This window comes from Phalaenopsis equestris, unplaced genomic scaffold (genome assembly GCF_001263595.1).
Source record: "Phalaenopsis equestris unplaced genomic scaffold, ASM126359v1 Scaffold000224, whole genome shotgun sequence".
Classification (NCBI taxonomy): domain Eukaryota; kingdom Viridiplantae; phylum Streptophyta; class Magnoliopsida; order Asparagales; family Orchidaceae; genus Phalaenopsis; species Phalaenopsis equestris.
Window position 1 is genome coordinate 4248478 of NW_018164666.1, and position 16371 is coordinate 4264848.

The following is a 16371-nucleotide window of genomic DNA, read 5'->3' on the forward strand; positions in this document are numbered from 1 at the left end:
CATCTTACAGACAGAGTTTAACCTCATAATCTTATAGCCCAAGTATGCCCAGGAGAACACCAAAGGTGACCACGTTAGAGGAAAGATTGATTTTGAGTAGTGAGCATGTGAAACCAATACACATCCATAATCTGTCGCAACAGGAAGTGTTGCAAGTGACACGGATTTGGGTATGCTAAATCAGAATGCACAACTAGGGGGTGATTTGTTTCACCGAGCACGATGTTGAAATGTTGGGCAATGAAACAGTTGATTTGAGAGAAGATGACTTTAAATAAGATTCTTCTCTTGCAGCCAACAAGGAAAAGACGTCACCAATTCAAGTTGACCCTTGGATAAATTCTAGCTAAGGTAACAATAGTTGTTCCAAAAATTAGTGACTCTGATGTATTGGGTGGGCTGACAGAATACGAGCGGAGGGTGCCTCGAGCTAGCATCTTGCAGGCATTGAGAGGAGCACCAGCAGGACCTCTTCTGAGTGGGTGCTAGTGAGAGGGGAGCAGCTTGCCACAAATTTCACCCCTGAGTTGATTTCTTCTGACATACTAGTTCATCAGCCGCACTCAACCGATTTAGAGTGGGAGAAGCAAGTTACAACTGAAATGAATCGATACATGAATTGTGAAAATACTCGTTTATATATTGTTTCAGCTCAGAGCGTGCCAAAAGTGGACGGATGCCTGTTCTACCATAATGCTCTTTGGAGCGACAACGCTTATTTGATCAACTTACAAATATATTTGAAGCCGTGCGGGAAGGTTTAGGCTACTCTCACTGCACACCAGACTGAACGACGGTGGGTTAATTTGGGAAGATTCAACAGTACCGGCGTGGCCACAATCTCAAGAGAGCTGATTGATATGGAAGTGTGCTCGGAAGAAAACTCCGGTTCTTTGGGAGGCAGTACAACCAATAGTGAGATCTAGGTGCCTCTATGAGTGAAGACGAGGAACCAAAAGTTTTGACAAATGAGGTCGTAGCTCCACCATCCCCCGGAGACTGACGCGAGTGCTGGCATGGGGCCGACTAAATCGGCCCTGTCAATGGTCGGCTAAACCTGTTTAGGCAAGGGCAGACTGGACCGACCTATCACATTAAAGGTGAGAGACGCCTATCCCAATCTCAGCTGGCCTTTTCCAGCCTGTCGAATCCCTTTCCCTGCATTTCTACTTGTTGTCCACTTCACCAGACTATCCCCACTTCAGGCCGCCCTCGTTACTGCCCTCAGATGAGCTGTCTCAGCCCTCAAGACTACCTACCAGCCCTCGACAACTCTTTTACTGAAGCCACTCTCTTTGTCCAGCCCACCTACTGGACCCCAAACCCCTTCATAACTGATCTCGCATCCACCGACTCTCCCCCAACCCTCACTATGTTGTCGATGCCACCCCCGCTCTCGAATCTACTGGTCCAACCCTAGGCGGAGATTGGTCTGTCATTGTTTTTTCCTTTCCATTGTGTCGTGTGGTATCCCTATTTCTTTATTAATAAATGTTTGCTTTTTGTGTTCCACTAAATCCTAACTAGTTCTGGTATCAGCAAGTATGTATTGTTATTCATATATAATCCCAGCTCGTTTACATGTCTTTATATAGTTGAGCTTAGGATAATATAATAAATGTTCTCTTGGTGAAGGTTCCGGACATGAGTGTTCCTTGGCTTAAGTTTGTTATGCCTTAGAGTCTTCTGTTGAGAGCCTGTTTGGGCCTATATAAGGGATGTTATGATTTCGGGCTTTGATTTCGTTTGGCATAATTAATCCTTGCACATGATTATGGGCTCTGCGAAGTGTTCAATCTACACTTCCCGTCATGATCTATGGAGTTTTACGCCAGCCATTTTGTTTGCGGCTAACTTGAAATGAACTTATACCTAATAAAAGACTACTGTTTTGACATTTTGACTTTTATGTGAGGTTTTCTATTATTTTTCCTTTCTTTTTATTTTTGATATGTTGTTAAGACATTGAAGCATTGTTCAATCAGTCTAAGAGCTCTTTTTATTGTTTTATTTTTTCTTTTTGTAGGAAAATCAATTGGGAGAGCAGGGTTTGCATATGATTCTTCATTGCAAATCCTACAGGAAAGAAGTCAAAGATTGCTGGAAAGTCATTTGTAAGTCTTCATTCTACTCAGTGGACTCATTCAGTTCGAGGGTTCTTTCCATGCATGCTTTCTTTTTGACCTTATTGCATTTGTGCTTGTTCTAGTCTTCTGACCTTTCTTATTACCTTTGATATGAATTTATGATTATATGTGCTACATTTAAGAATAAATTGCTTAACTGGGCTAGCTTTATGCCATCCGAGTTGAACGGCTATATGCTATTATGGAGGTTTTCTAAAAATTATTAGGGGTAAGTATAAAAATAAAAAAGCCTGAACTTGCTGACCCAATCCATACTGAACTGGATTTGATGAAAATTAAAACCGATTATTTTGGCGGATGTTCTTCCGGAACCCAAAAAAAAAAACTGTTTTGTTTATTTTGCTATTATAAAAATTTATTAAAAATCAAATCAATTTTTTACTTGTATTTGGAATTTTGAGAATGTATGATGTGTCTTATAAATTGAATTTGTCTGCCCTATATGAAATTGTTGATATTCATAAATGCTCTGCTTTTTGGTATATTTGGATTTAATTGATATTTGGCGTGCCTCATTTGTTTCAACCTTCATCTTGGATTGCTTTTAGAAGAATAAATTTATGCAATATAACATATGCTTCTTGTCGTTAATCTAAAAGTGAGATATACTTGTAAAATTGGTTTTATTTTTTGTTAACGCAGAAGCAAGCTAACAACGTAGCACATCTATAATTCCAAAGTTAGTTAATTTTAACTGCACAATGCAAAATTTATGTTCTGTACGGGTGGCCTAAGAGTGGTTGTTGTTTGTTCACTTGTTAGTAGGACTGTTATTTTAATTAGACTGGAATCTGATGCATTTTGGTAGTATTTGAAATTATGATAAATGTATCTGCTTACTTATAAAAGGAAGAGTCATAGTTATGCTAATGGAACCAAGAACGAAGTTTTTAGCTGATATGACGCATTCCAATATGTACTTTAGGTGATAATTCAAATGGTAAAATGAAATTAACCTTATATTATATAGTTCTTGTTATTTAGTATCTTTTAATCGTGTAGTCAGTCTTATATGAATTTAATGCTGGAGTTTATAAATTTCTTCTACCGCTAATGCTTTACTAATTATTTATGGTTTAAAAAATTGAAGCTGATCAAAACCGACTTAAACCCCTTAAGCCTAAACATTGGTTTTATAGTAACATAAGACAATTTGGTTTATGGTTTGAGAACTGATATTGTTAGTTTAGTTCGGCAAATTAGTAAAACTAAATCAAACTGAACCTTCATTACCCCTACGAATTATCATAGCTTTAGGAATTGGCAGCCGAAAGTAATGCTAATGATGGCAGTCACTTGATTCACAAATGAATGCCAAATGACATCATTGAGGTGAAGTAGATGGTTCCACAAGTCTAATGGCATAATTAACAATGTCTTTCTCTTGCAATTTTTGTTTTATTTGTTACAAATACGAAATTTGTTTTCTTTTTTACATTGGTTTTCTTTTTGGCTCATTATTTTAATTTCTTGTTACTATTTGTAGATTTTTCTTGTTTAGGATGACGGGCTGCTGCTAGAATGTTTAATTAAAATATTATCCAACTACTTGAAAATTTAAGGAGTTTTTTTTACAAATCAGTCACTTTATATGACAGATTTTGAGAGGCAATTTTTTTCCTGGTCTACTTTTTTTGATGCCGAGTTACTTAGTTACACGTGTTGTTTATGATGATGTCAATTGCAGCCGCAGCTCTTCCTTGGAGGCCACCAGTAAATACATTTTTTCGAGCTCATATTTTATTCGAGAGAAGTGAGGAGCGCAAATGGGAACCTGAAGAGCTTGAACTTATCAAGAGGTTGTCCAAAGGCTATATATGTTTTTTTATGGTTTCCTCCTGGAAAAATTTTATACTAAATGTATTATCTAACTTGTGATCTAAATTGCATCCTCATGTAATGTTGACAAGTTCTCTAGAAATGACTAATTTTCCTTTGGACTTCCTTTTGATTTTCCATGAAATGTGCGGCTAGGAACATGATGGTTGTTTCTCCAAAAACTTACCAAACAAATTTTTGCCAATAAGTATTTGAGAAATCTAGAATACATTAAAAACTTGATAAAACGGGGATTGTTTGATGAATTGAGCGTTTAAATTGTGAACATCAAACTCTAAATCCTAATAAAATAGAAATATAAAGCAATTAGGTATTGAAACTAAACCTAGTTTATTATTTTCATCATCATTTTGTCCGATCTAGCTGAGGTCAGCTCTAGATTTTCTTGTCTATTCATCTATCATTTACAATGCACTAATTTTTTTTTATGCCGTAGGAGACTCAAATCACAATAGAAATATAAATATTATTGCTGAAATTTAAAAAAAAAAAATTACAATGACAACGCTTCAATTTGAAAAATAAACCACAAACAAACATATTATGCCCAATGGCAAAGAAGAGTGTGACACTGTCTGCGGGACCGTAGGCAAGGACTAGTTGGGGTGTGGGGACAACATGCATAGTCGGTAGGGGCTGAGGTTGCTGCAGGTGGAAGAAGGGCAGCTATGGTGTAGGTTGGCTGCAGGTGGAAGGAAGGGGGTGCTGTGTGGTGGGGTTTGCACGAGATAGGCCATGGGTAGATGAATTTGTGGCCCAGCAGGAAAGTAGGGAGGGAAGGGAAAAGGCCCACGGTAGCCTATTGGATAAGACGATGGGTGGGAAGCCAGTCACAGGAGATGGCAGGTTAAGGGAAATAGGAAGGGTCGGTTCGGTTTGACGGGAGAGGAAGATCGGTTGGGTCTCACGGGGAGAGGAAGGATCGGTTGGGCTGCGGGAGAGGAAAGCAAGGATGCGGTTGTTTTACGGGAGAGAAAATCAAGGCTGCGGCTGTTTCACGTTGGAGGAAGGAGATCAAGTCGGGGATTGCATCGGAGAAGGTTGCAACAACCAGCGGCTGAGACAACGAAGTTGCAGGAAAACCTATAGGCGGCCTGGAGGGGAGGTGGATGTCGGAGAATATAAATTACCACCGGGGAGAGGGATACAGCCGGAGCACCACCCTAATCTTCGGATACAACCCTCGAGCGAAAACTAGGAAGCCGGCGGCTATCCTCACAAATCTGAAATTAGAAATAACATAAACTGCTTTCCTAAGACCTAGCACCCCCTCTCAACTGACCGATTCAGGTCAAACCAATTCAGCTTTTAGAGGACAATCCCATGTCTTTTTCTTTATAATCCTTCAATGTCAATTTAATATACTTGTCTTATTTGTGCATCATGCATCATACATTCAAAATACTCAAACTACTCATTTTTGTTTTTATTATATTATCTTAATACATATTTCCATCTTATTTGACTATATTTTTCATATTTTATTTTCTTGCTTTGCTACACACCTATCATAACATTCTCATCCTTGTTACACTTAACTTGGCCATCACTAACATCTTTATAGCCTGACAATTGGCGCAATATAATAGAGCTAGTTTAATTATATTTTTTAAACATTTATTTTCTTAGCTTTTCATAATTTTCTTTTATTGCATGGCGCTCATGTGGCATTTGTCCATTTTTTTACCCATTTTTAAACTCTAAAAGCTGTAGTATTATACATGTTTTAATCTTCTATATAAGGGTTCATATTTAAACCCATCATCCTTATGTATTATTTAATCTTTTAGTAAATTTGACTCATAATTATCAATTTCAGAGAATTAATTTTAATCATACTTATGTATTATTTAATTTTTTAGTAAAATTAACTCATAATTATCAATTTCAGAACACTAATTATAATCATTTTCTTAATATTTTAAGCTATTCACTAATTTCAAAAGAGTCTTAACAATTAGAATTAGCTTTTGTAAGCATCTCCGTAACAAACATTTGCAAACTTAATGATGATCCGTGATATGATTCCATTATGATTTAAAACTTTATGGTCATGCCCCGTTACTTCCTCTAGTCTCAGTCATTGCTCAATCATATGTATCTTTAATACCTTTGATATACTTTCTGAAGATCAATAAAACCCAAATATCAAATTTTTTGCTTTTTATATTTCTATTGATTGCATTAGCTGGACAAGTTTCTTTTTTGTGATCTTTTTTACATAAAATCGAATTGATTACTTTATGAATCATGAGGTTGATTCCTTTGTAATTATCTTGATTCTTAGCATCCTATTTGTTTTTAAATGTCAGTATTAAAACATTTCTTCTCCAACTTTTATGGTCATCTTTTTAATTGAGCTAGTCGTTTATTTTAACTAATTTTACTTCTCTATAAGTTGAAGATTAACAAATTCACACCTTCCAAATTCCACTTGCTACCTTGGGGATTTGTTTCTTTCAATTGTCAGTTTTTATACCTCTTTGCTATATATTTATCAATTTTGTTTTATATTATGTGGTTAACTTTTTTTGATAATCTTTGTAAACAGTACTTTAAACCTTTGATTTGGAGATCAAAGGCAACAAGGCTTATCTAAGTGGTTGGTGTTTTACCAAAAAAAAAAATAAATTATTTAAATAAGTTCATAATAATTTGGTTGCTTCACATTTTGATAAGTTCTCTCCGCTCGTTGTTTTAAATTTGTGCTCATTATTATTATGACATCGTATGCCTTCTATTAAAACAACTTATTGTCTTCTCTTTTTGTTTAAAATATATGTTTGCTATTGCTTGATCATGTGTTGCAAAATCAAATAAGTTTTCTATTGCATATTATCTTTTATAAGTTGCTCGTTTCATAAATTCTCCTAATAGAACCTTTATATCCATTTAATGCACAACTAATTCATAAACTCTTCCTAATTTCTTTCTTCTCTTCAAAAATTAGTTTTTAATACTATTTTCAATCTAAGCTGGGGGGCTTGCCCATGAGCCACATTTATAATGTCTATGATCAATGTATTAATGATGCCTTTAACTACTCTATTCATCTCATGAACTTCATCTTTCAAATTTTTATCTATACACCTTATCCTTTTTTTATTTTTAATCTTCTTGATGTATAAAAATCATACAACCTTCCATTTTTTAGCATCTTAAAAATTTTCCCCTTCCCATTTAGTCATTTGCAAACGTGTTACATTAATCAGTCTTTTTGACATGTCAACTATTTCTTTAGTCATACCATTCTGAAGTATCAAATTTCTGCTATTTCTAATCTAATTTGGATATAGTTAACCATTGTATATTTGTCAACAGAGGTAGGTCAAGTTATGGTGCTCTACTTGCAGGTGATATTCGTGACAATAATTTTAAATTTCTCTCCAAAATTATGTTAATTAGGCTTTAGTGCTATTAAAGGAGAATCTGTGTGCTTAGGAAAAGTTAGATGTTAAATCTTGTAGGATGGGCTCTTGGATCAAATTAGATCAAATTTATGTGAAAAAGCTTCAAGCTCTTACTGAATTCATTCTTTTAATATGGATGGATACAAGTTTGGTGATATATAAGAGATTATGGATAGTAATGAAATGAAATAGATAGTGATAAAGATTTATTTCTAATCTAACTTGGTTATAGTTAGCCATTACATGTTTGTCAACAGAAGTAGGTCAAGTTATGGTGCACTACTTTCAGGTAATATTTTTGTCAATACTTTTAAATTTCTCTCCAAAATTATGTTAATTAGGCTTTAGTTTTATTAAAGGAGAATCCGGGTGCTTAGGAAAGGTTAGATGTAAAATCTTGTAGGATGGTCTCTTGGAACAAGTTAGATCAAATTTATGTGAAAAGGCATCGTGTTTTTGCTGAATTCATTCTTTTTTTAATGGATGGATACAAGTTTAGTGATCTATAAGAGATTATGGATGGTAATGAAATGAAATAGATAGTGCTAAAGATTCTTTTGTTCTTTGTTCACCATGCTAAAAACTTTTGATTAATTGTACTTATTGCTGTGTAAAATTTTTTGAACTTTGAATACAATAATACTTGTTTTTTATGTAAAATAATATCATCTGAGGATTATTATTTAATAATATTAAAAATGTTTAACATTGTCATTGTAGAGTCCGAGTCTTAGATGTGAAAAGCGAAGGGGGATGCATTATGTAGTCAACAGTCAACGTAAAAATTTTATCGAAATATTATGATATTAATCCCTTTAAATCATTGTGTCAATGCTAGAGCGTCCTCTAGAATTGACGCATTGTACGACTTAAATATAGTGAAAAGTTTTCAAGTGCCGTTATACCGGCTCCCAAGTGTAGTGTTAAATAAGCAAGAACTCCCATATTATGGAAGGATCTGAGTAAATAAGTTAGTTAATATAACTAATATTATGATAGAAACTTAAAATATAGGCACTCTCACGGGTAAATTAATGAAATTAGGATATATTATGATTCATATGAAGAATGAAGATAAGTATCTTATGCATTCAAAAAATTAATTGGGAAAATGCTAAAGAGATTGATAGTTTAGGTTTTATATAAACTTTTGATACTAAGGCAAGAATGGTATTAAAAGTGTTGTGGGTGTAATTTTAGATAAGAGTTTGACAAATAATATTATAAAAATTAATAGAATTGAAGATAAAATTTTAGCTCTAAAGATTATTTTTGATACTAATATTCTTAATTTTATAAGTGCTTATGATCTCCTAGTTGGTTTGAACATGTATTTAATTTTTTTTAAATGATCTAGAAGAATTAATACAAATGATATCTCTTAAATAAAGAAATTTATTAAAGGAGATTTAGGGTTTGTTTGGAGCAACTGCAACTATTTGAAGAAACAACTGTAAAGCTGTTGCATTGCGGTGGTTGTTACCCCTTTTTTTCAAAAAGTCATACCATAATTCTTTAGCAGACACCACATAGGTTGCAAAACACAGATTTACACCAAAACTTTTTGAAAAAGCAGACAAAATATTGTTTTGCCAAACACAAAAAAATGTATTGTGAAATTGCACCGCCACCACACCATTGTCCTAAAAGCACTCGTAAATGAACATGTTATTAGAGTGATAGAAGATTTTAAAAGCATTCATGGTGACTATGATTTTGGAGTGACTCATGAATCAGGTAAAGCAATATTAGATTTTATTTTAGCTTATAATTTTATTATTGTTAATACTTTATCTAAGAAAAGAGATGATTATATTATTATTTATAAGAATGGATCTAATAAACACTAATTAATTATTTTATTATGAGAAAAATATGTCGTCGAGATTGTAAAAATTATAAGGTTATTCTAATTTAAAATTTAAGTACTCAACATCGATTATCGATTTTAGATTTTAAGATGAAGGGTTGGAAGATGAAAATATTATAAAATGTTATCATAAACATAGATGGGGGAACTTAAAAGATACAAATAAAATTATTTTTATGAATAAATTTAAAGATATTTGGTATGTTTATGAAAAATTTAATAACATGTTGGATAAAGTACTGAGTACAATTAAACAAGTTACAAAAGATGTATTTAGAAAATGAAAAGAAAAAATTCTTATAAATAAAAGTAATTGGTCGTAGAATAACGATGCATAAAAAGATAAAAATAAGAAGTTGTCATAAAAATTGGTTTAGATGTAAAAGTTCGGAGAATTGAAATAAATATTGGTGATTCATGAGGAGTCTTAAGAGAATACTTTGCAATTCTTAGAATTATGCTTTCAGTAATATTTAGTACTAATTAGATACTAATAAGAATGACACTTATATGTATAAACTATAAATTGGCTTCTCAGATATTTTAGACCAAGTCTTCACGATAAAGGTTCTTCATTCCTGAGATCTGTATGGTGGAAAAGATTCACTCAATTCATTCGAAGTAGCAATTCACCTTTGAGGCTACGGGTCACCTGTCTGGATGGTATCCATTTCTCAATTTCATCGAGTCGTTGTAACACTCGGGGGAGTTGTCGTTGTATCTCTTCCATGATAAACTTCTGATCGGCGTTTGACTATTGTCTCTCCAGTAGCATGATTAGGGTTTGGATTTGGGTTGGGGAAGAGGATGTATAAGGATGTAGGCAGTAGGTTGGCTGTGGCAAGTAAGGCTTGTGGAGAAGGCTAGTGGCTGCTGTGTGGAGAATGCAACAGGGAGGGTTGCATGGGAAGGATGATGAGATGAGGTTTGGGGCTGCAACAAGGAAGAAGTTAGGGAGGAAGGCTTCTGGTGGGGTTGACATATGGAAGCTATAGTAGGGAGGCTGACATCTTGGGTGGTGATGGTAGCGGTACTTGAGGTTGGAAGGATGGTTTGTGGAGACAGAAAATTGCAGCTGGGGGTGGGATTGCAGAGGGGAGATGGAGGGTGTTGCAGGGAAGGATAGGTTGAGGATAAATAGAGAGAGTCACCTTAGATGATTTGGTTACATTAAATGTAGATCGATCCTCTGATGACCCAATTAGGAGAGTAGATATTTTAGATTTGACTTATGTTAAGAAACGTAGAGGTAGGCCTAAAAAGACTTGGGCATATTGTATAAAAAATGATCTTAATTTATTAGAATTAAATGAAATTATGACACTTAATAGGACACAATGGAGAAGCGCTATTCATGTTGCCGACCCCACAGTGGGATAAAGGCTTGTTGTTGTTGTGCTGTTAAGAATCTTTCTTATTAATAAACTTAAGTTATAATATTTATCTTTTTTTTGGTGCCTCATTTCATTTGAGAAAACGTTTATGGTGGCACCTAGTGCCACATGTCTTAGGCAGTCATTCTAATGCTTTTGATATCACTGATGGCACATGGTTTATGATGACATGCTTTCATAACTATGACTATTTTTCATCACAATCAGGTTGGTCATTTTACGTTGTTTCTATGGAAGATTTGAAAAGTAGCAAAATTAGATTTGGACTAAATTTTTGGTATTGAATTTTTTGATTGATCGTTTACTTAATTTCAACTCTCATTCATTTTCATTATTTTTTTTAAACAACATGATGATTGTGACTCTATTAAAAGTTGCATGACAAGCATTTGTTAAGTTAAATAGATCCGTGACAAATTTTATTTATTTATTATTGTTATGAAAAGTGTGGACATAAATGTGGCATTTTTAGTAACATTGATTCTGTTCATGTACTTACTGTTTATAATTTTGAATATTTTGCAGCTTAGTTATTTGACTTGTTTTCTAACTTGTCACAATCTTTATTGTTTTATAATTGTTAAAATGTTGTATTTTTTTCTTTGACTGAACCAGTTGTAATATATAATAGATATCATGCAGAGCATGGTCCAAAATGGAGGAAATTGGCTGATGTTCTTGGGAAAAGTAGAGTTCATGTAAAAGATGCTTGGCGAAGAATAAGGCTTCCAAACCTAAAGAAAGGTATGCCATCTTGTTGAACAACTATGTGTGTTGAGATGCTGTTTCTGTTTATTTAGCAATTTTGGCTTTATGAGAACTTTAAGTTAACCTCATAGTTCTCCAAATTTTCAATTTCTGTACTTTTTATAAATCCATGCTGCCATGCACTAAATTAATCACACAGTGTTTCTTCTCCCAAAGCATACAATTGCATAAGTTTTTGAAGCACTAGCTATTCCGAAGCTGTAATAGATGTGAATAAGGACATTAGAGTTTATGATCAAAGCGAGAACTGAGGCTATTGAAATCACTAGAGAAAAAAGATGAATAAATAAGTGAAAAAAAAGAGGCAAACAAACAAAGAAAAAGACAGGATAAAGAGAAGGTAAAAAAGAAAAGGGCCTTTTACTTGCAATCCTAACTTTGAGGCCATGACAATAGGCTTTTCTATTTCAAGTTGCAATTTAAGAATGTGGGAAAAATGTAAGTAAATGTGGATATGGTACTTGAGATGGCAGGGTGTAACAACCAATCCTAAGGATCATCTTGACATGATGCGAGGCATTCATTTGGCATTTATGGTTTCATTTTTTCTTTCTTTTTTTATTTTTTTGATTATTTAGAATAAGTTAGATTTTTTTTTCATGGTTCATTCATCCATTTTTTTTATTGCAGAAGTGCATCTAAGTTATATCAAGGAGGTTCATATTACTCCAAAACGGCAATATTCATCCCACCATTTTAAGTTAATTTTTTGTTCCATGGTTTAATTCCATGTTTTCTTCATCATTTTTGTAGTTTTAGGAATCAATTTAGGCCATTTTTGTTCCTTAGTGATCATTGTATTTTTACAAAATGTTGTAGTACAATGACTTAAACACTCTACTTTTGTCCTGGTATTTTAACTGAGCTTCACTGCCTTCTTGGATTAGCAGATGATGAAAAAGTCTGGTATTTTAACTGAACTTCACTGCCTTCTTGGATTAACAGATGATGAAAAAGTCTACTGGTCTATTTTTGGCATGAGGTTGGTGGGTGTGTGCATATGGGAAAATCTATACCCACAATATAGGTAACCATGCTTTATGGTGATGATCGGTTATCTTCTTTCATCAAGAATTGTTTGTCTTTAGTTTGTAAAGATTTCTTAGCTATTTTCTATACTTAGATAACCATGGGATGAAGACACCTTGGCTCTATCGGGTCATTTTCAAACACCTATGAACTTGCGTTTTGAAATGCAACATCACATAGTTTGGAATTGCACTTCCATGTGGATATTAGATAAATACGAGTTAGTGCGCCCTTTCAGTGGATTTTCGAGTTGACTTGCATAAAAAAGAGTAGTATAGTTACTAATTAATCACGAGCCATTAAGAGGTTTATGGCCATCCATAAGCCTTTGGTTTCAACCTTTATGGTTATTAGCTACATGCGTGGTTGTGTTTGAATACATATGATTGAGTGAAAAAAATTGCGTGACTTAATATGGTGAATTTATGATTCTCTCTTCTTTTGGATTGATGTTTGCCTGTGTCAACTTCTTATGAACTTGGGTCATTTTTGAGTTGACTGAATGGATCGTTATTTGACCAGTTTGGTTGGAATTGATTGTTATTTGACCAGTTTGATTAGAGTAGTGACTGCTGTCTCTCTCATGGTCATCAATGTGGACCCATTTTCGATAAAACCACCCGAATTAGACCTACATTATATAGGTCATTACAATCTCGGAAAACTTTAGGGACCAACTACCATAACCAGCATCACATTGAGGACATTTTTCAAGAAGGATATTTGATTTGCTTGAACTTGAGGAATGACCAAGAGGTGAGGGTCAAATAAATCATAAGGAGATCTTGAAGATTTCCAAGAAAGATTTGATTTCCAATTTATTAGGACTTTGAATATAGATGTTTTGTTTTTGTATCCTTTTTGTTACTTTCTTTAAGACACTTTTAAATCTTATTTGTGCTTCTATCGTGGCAAGGAATAATTAAGCAAGTTTCTCCTTTCAGTCCATTCCTAAAACTATTCAGCCTTTCCTCCCCTCTATCCATGTTTTTCCTGTCATCTCTTCTCTAATGATTTGACAGTAGCCCAACATCTTCAGATGAGCCTATAGGAAGGTCATTGATATGTCTAAGTAGTTCTCTAATGATTGGAAAACAGCCCAGCACCCTTCAATAATCCTCTAGGAGGCCACCATCTGCCTTCTTGCTGCGTCCAACTGTTGGAATTGGTCTATTCAGGGTTGATGAGAGCCATAGGGACTGTTTTTTTCCTCTTGCAGAGAGCTTGGGCGCCATTTTGGATCACTTCTGATTTTGATACTTTGTTTTTTTATTTTTATATTATTTTGCTTATATTTTGATTTAATACAAAACATGTTTGATATGATAGGATATCGTTAGTGATTTTTAAAAACGCTAAAAATGAATTTTAGATGTTTTTAGTGTTTTTAAAAATAAATAAAATTAAAAAAAACTTGCAAAAATATACTAAACAAAATGTAAAAAAAAAAGAATAATACTAATAAAAGTGATCTTAAACGTGTCCTAAGAGTTCCAAGACCTGATGCTCTTGAGATTGAGATTATTTTGAACAATTTAAGGAGAATCTAGATAGATGGACTGTAAGAAAGAGTTTGACGAAACAACTTTGTTACAATAGGATTTGTTGTAATATTAAGTATTATGAGGTTGCATATGAGAAAAACCAATATCAAATCTACTGGAGATTGTGGTAGAATAAGAGGGGGCATAGCTTTAGATGGCTTGTAAAGTGGCTTTAAATTTGATAGAACAAAACAGATTAAGGATCCCTTTTTTTCTAAGGCTTTCTCTGGCTTAGGGTTGTCAAATAAGGATAAGCCAAGTATTAGCTTAAGGAAAGTTATTTAAACTTTAAAATTCTGTTGGGAGTAGTTTTAAAGTTGAAGCTTTTATGGATTTTATTGGCAAATCTTAAGAATTTAGAGCCCTATGGTTCTAAGATTTGAAGCGCATGAATCTTGTTACGAATTAGATAAACCAGGATGTGTCATCTCTGGCACTGCACTCCTTGTAATGGTTGATGACATTCATGATAGCGAATGTCGAATAGTGGGAGTCGGTGATGGTTCTGCTGAGTTGAGCAAGATGAGCCTATCAAACCTCCTATGCTTTATAAGCCTCATAGTGGCTAAGGGTTTGTTTGGGATCACTTTTATTTTCTATTTTTATTTTTACTTTTATTATAAAAAAAACATATTTGTATGATGCATTTATGTTATGTTTTTATGTTTTATTTTTAAAGATAAATTAGTTTGCTTTTAAAAACACCCAAAATTTTTAAAATTGTTTTAAATATTTTTAAAAACAGTTAAACATGGTATATCATACCAAACATATTTTGTTTTAAATCAAAACATAAATAAAACAAAATAAAAATAGAAAACCAAAAAGAACCCTAAGCCTTAAACTTGGTTAAATCTTTGAGACTTTAGCTAGTGGGCAGATTTGGATAGCTTAATCATTCCATAAGTCCAAACCAAACAAGTTGTAAGGGTAAGGTATCCATGTGGGAGAGAAAAAGTTAAATTGCATCAATCATGGTTATTGATCGAAAGAATGAAGACAGTTTTTCTTTTAATGTCATAAACATCAAGAAAGGTGAAAAATGTAATCTTGGAAAAGTTGTTAAATGGAACCTTGTAAATTTCTGTAGAAGACTAAATGATAAGAACCACCTTTGTGATAAAGTTAAACTTGAAGAGGGGGCTAAACTTATGTGCTTGATAAAGTGACGCCTCTTGCGCTCTTGCGCTCTTGATATATGGTAAAATAGACTTCTGGCCTGGAAAGATGAGACTAGTGGTTACTATCGCTAGCCATTTTATTGATACATTCTTGATGGCCTCCCAAAAAATATGGGGTAGTCAGAGAAGCATTTCTGAAAATAATTCCATATTCTCAAAGTTAAATTTTTAGAAAATAAGCTTATTGGTGACAAGCATGGGAGGGAGGGAATTTTTGGGGCAACATAAAGTTTTAGTTGTCATAAGAATGTCTAATTTTTAAAACAGAAACAGTTGGTGACTTTTACATACTGTGGTCTATGAACTATTTTATTTTTTTCTAGCCATTTAGTTACATAATATTGTCCATTGACTTGCTTTAAGTTATTGAAATTTTTGTTTTCTTTGCAAAATGTATTGGTACAGGGAGATGGAGTCAGTATGAATACCAGTCTTTGTTTGATCTTGTCAACCTGGACCTGCGGATGAAAGCATTTGAGGAAAAGAAAGCTAATCATTGCATGGTGTGTGTCACCTTTCTTACTGCAATAATGAATTTTTGGAGAATTTACATACATAAAACACAATTCTTATATATTTATGTCTCACATTAAACTTTCATCTTTACACACAATACTCAAATCTTCAATATCACATTAAACAAGCACTAATTACCACTTTTAAAACGGAAATACACCTTTTCATGTATAGGTTTAAGGCACCACGGTGGTATTCTTGTAAGTATGAAAGTTCAGGTGTGTGTTCTGTTGATACATTAGAATTGTGTGCTTTGTATGTAAATTTTCCTACTTTGGATTAAAAAGTGAGATTTCCACCCATTTGGTCGTTGTTTCAGTTGCAAGGCTCAGTTATTCATCATTTACATTTTTAGTTTTTATTCTCTGTTATGCTTGTAGCATCATTCTCTATTATGCTGACTGTCCATCTTTTTTGCAGCTGAAAGACAATATTTCCTGGGAAGCTATAAGTGATAAGATGTCTACCCGAGGATCACATACTTGCTGCTCGAAGTGGTTTGTGTCGATACTGTTTATGTTTAGGGGCATTTGCATACATAGCTCCTAATTCGTTTGAATTTACCTGTCTAACACCTAAACTTTGCTTTTTACAATTCTGCCACCCAAATCTTTCATATCACATAAAAAATACCAATATTTTAAATTTTTAATAGTAAAGTACACATTTTCAT

At 33.7% G+C, this 16371-nt stretch overlaps 1 protein-coding gene across 1 annotated transcript in view; it reads left to right on the forward strand.

The window, feature by feature from the left end:
• LOC110023369 overlaps positions 1-16371 on the forward strand; it is a gene marked incomplete at its 5' end in the record, with an annotated part of 47662 nt that overhangs the window by 29062 nt on the left and 2229 nt on the right. The window contains 5 exon segments of the mRNA XM_020722755.1: positions 2027-2114; positions 3835-3946; positions 11292-11404; positions 15588-15685; positions 16119-16195. Coding sequence (XP_020578414.1) covers positions 2027-2114; positions 3835-3946; positions 11292-11404; positions 15588-15685; positions 16119-16195 — 488 coding nt within the window.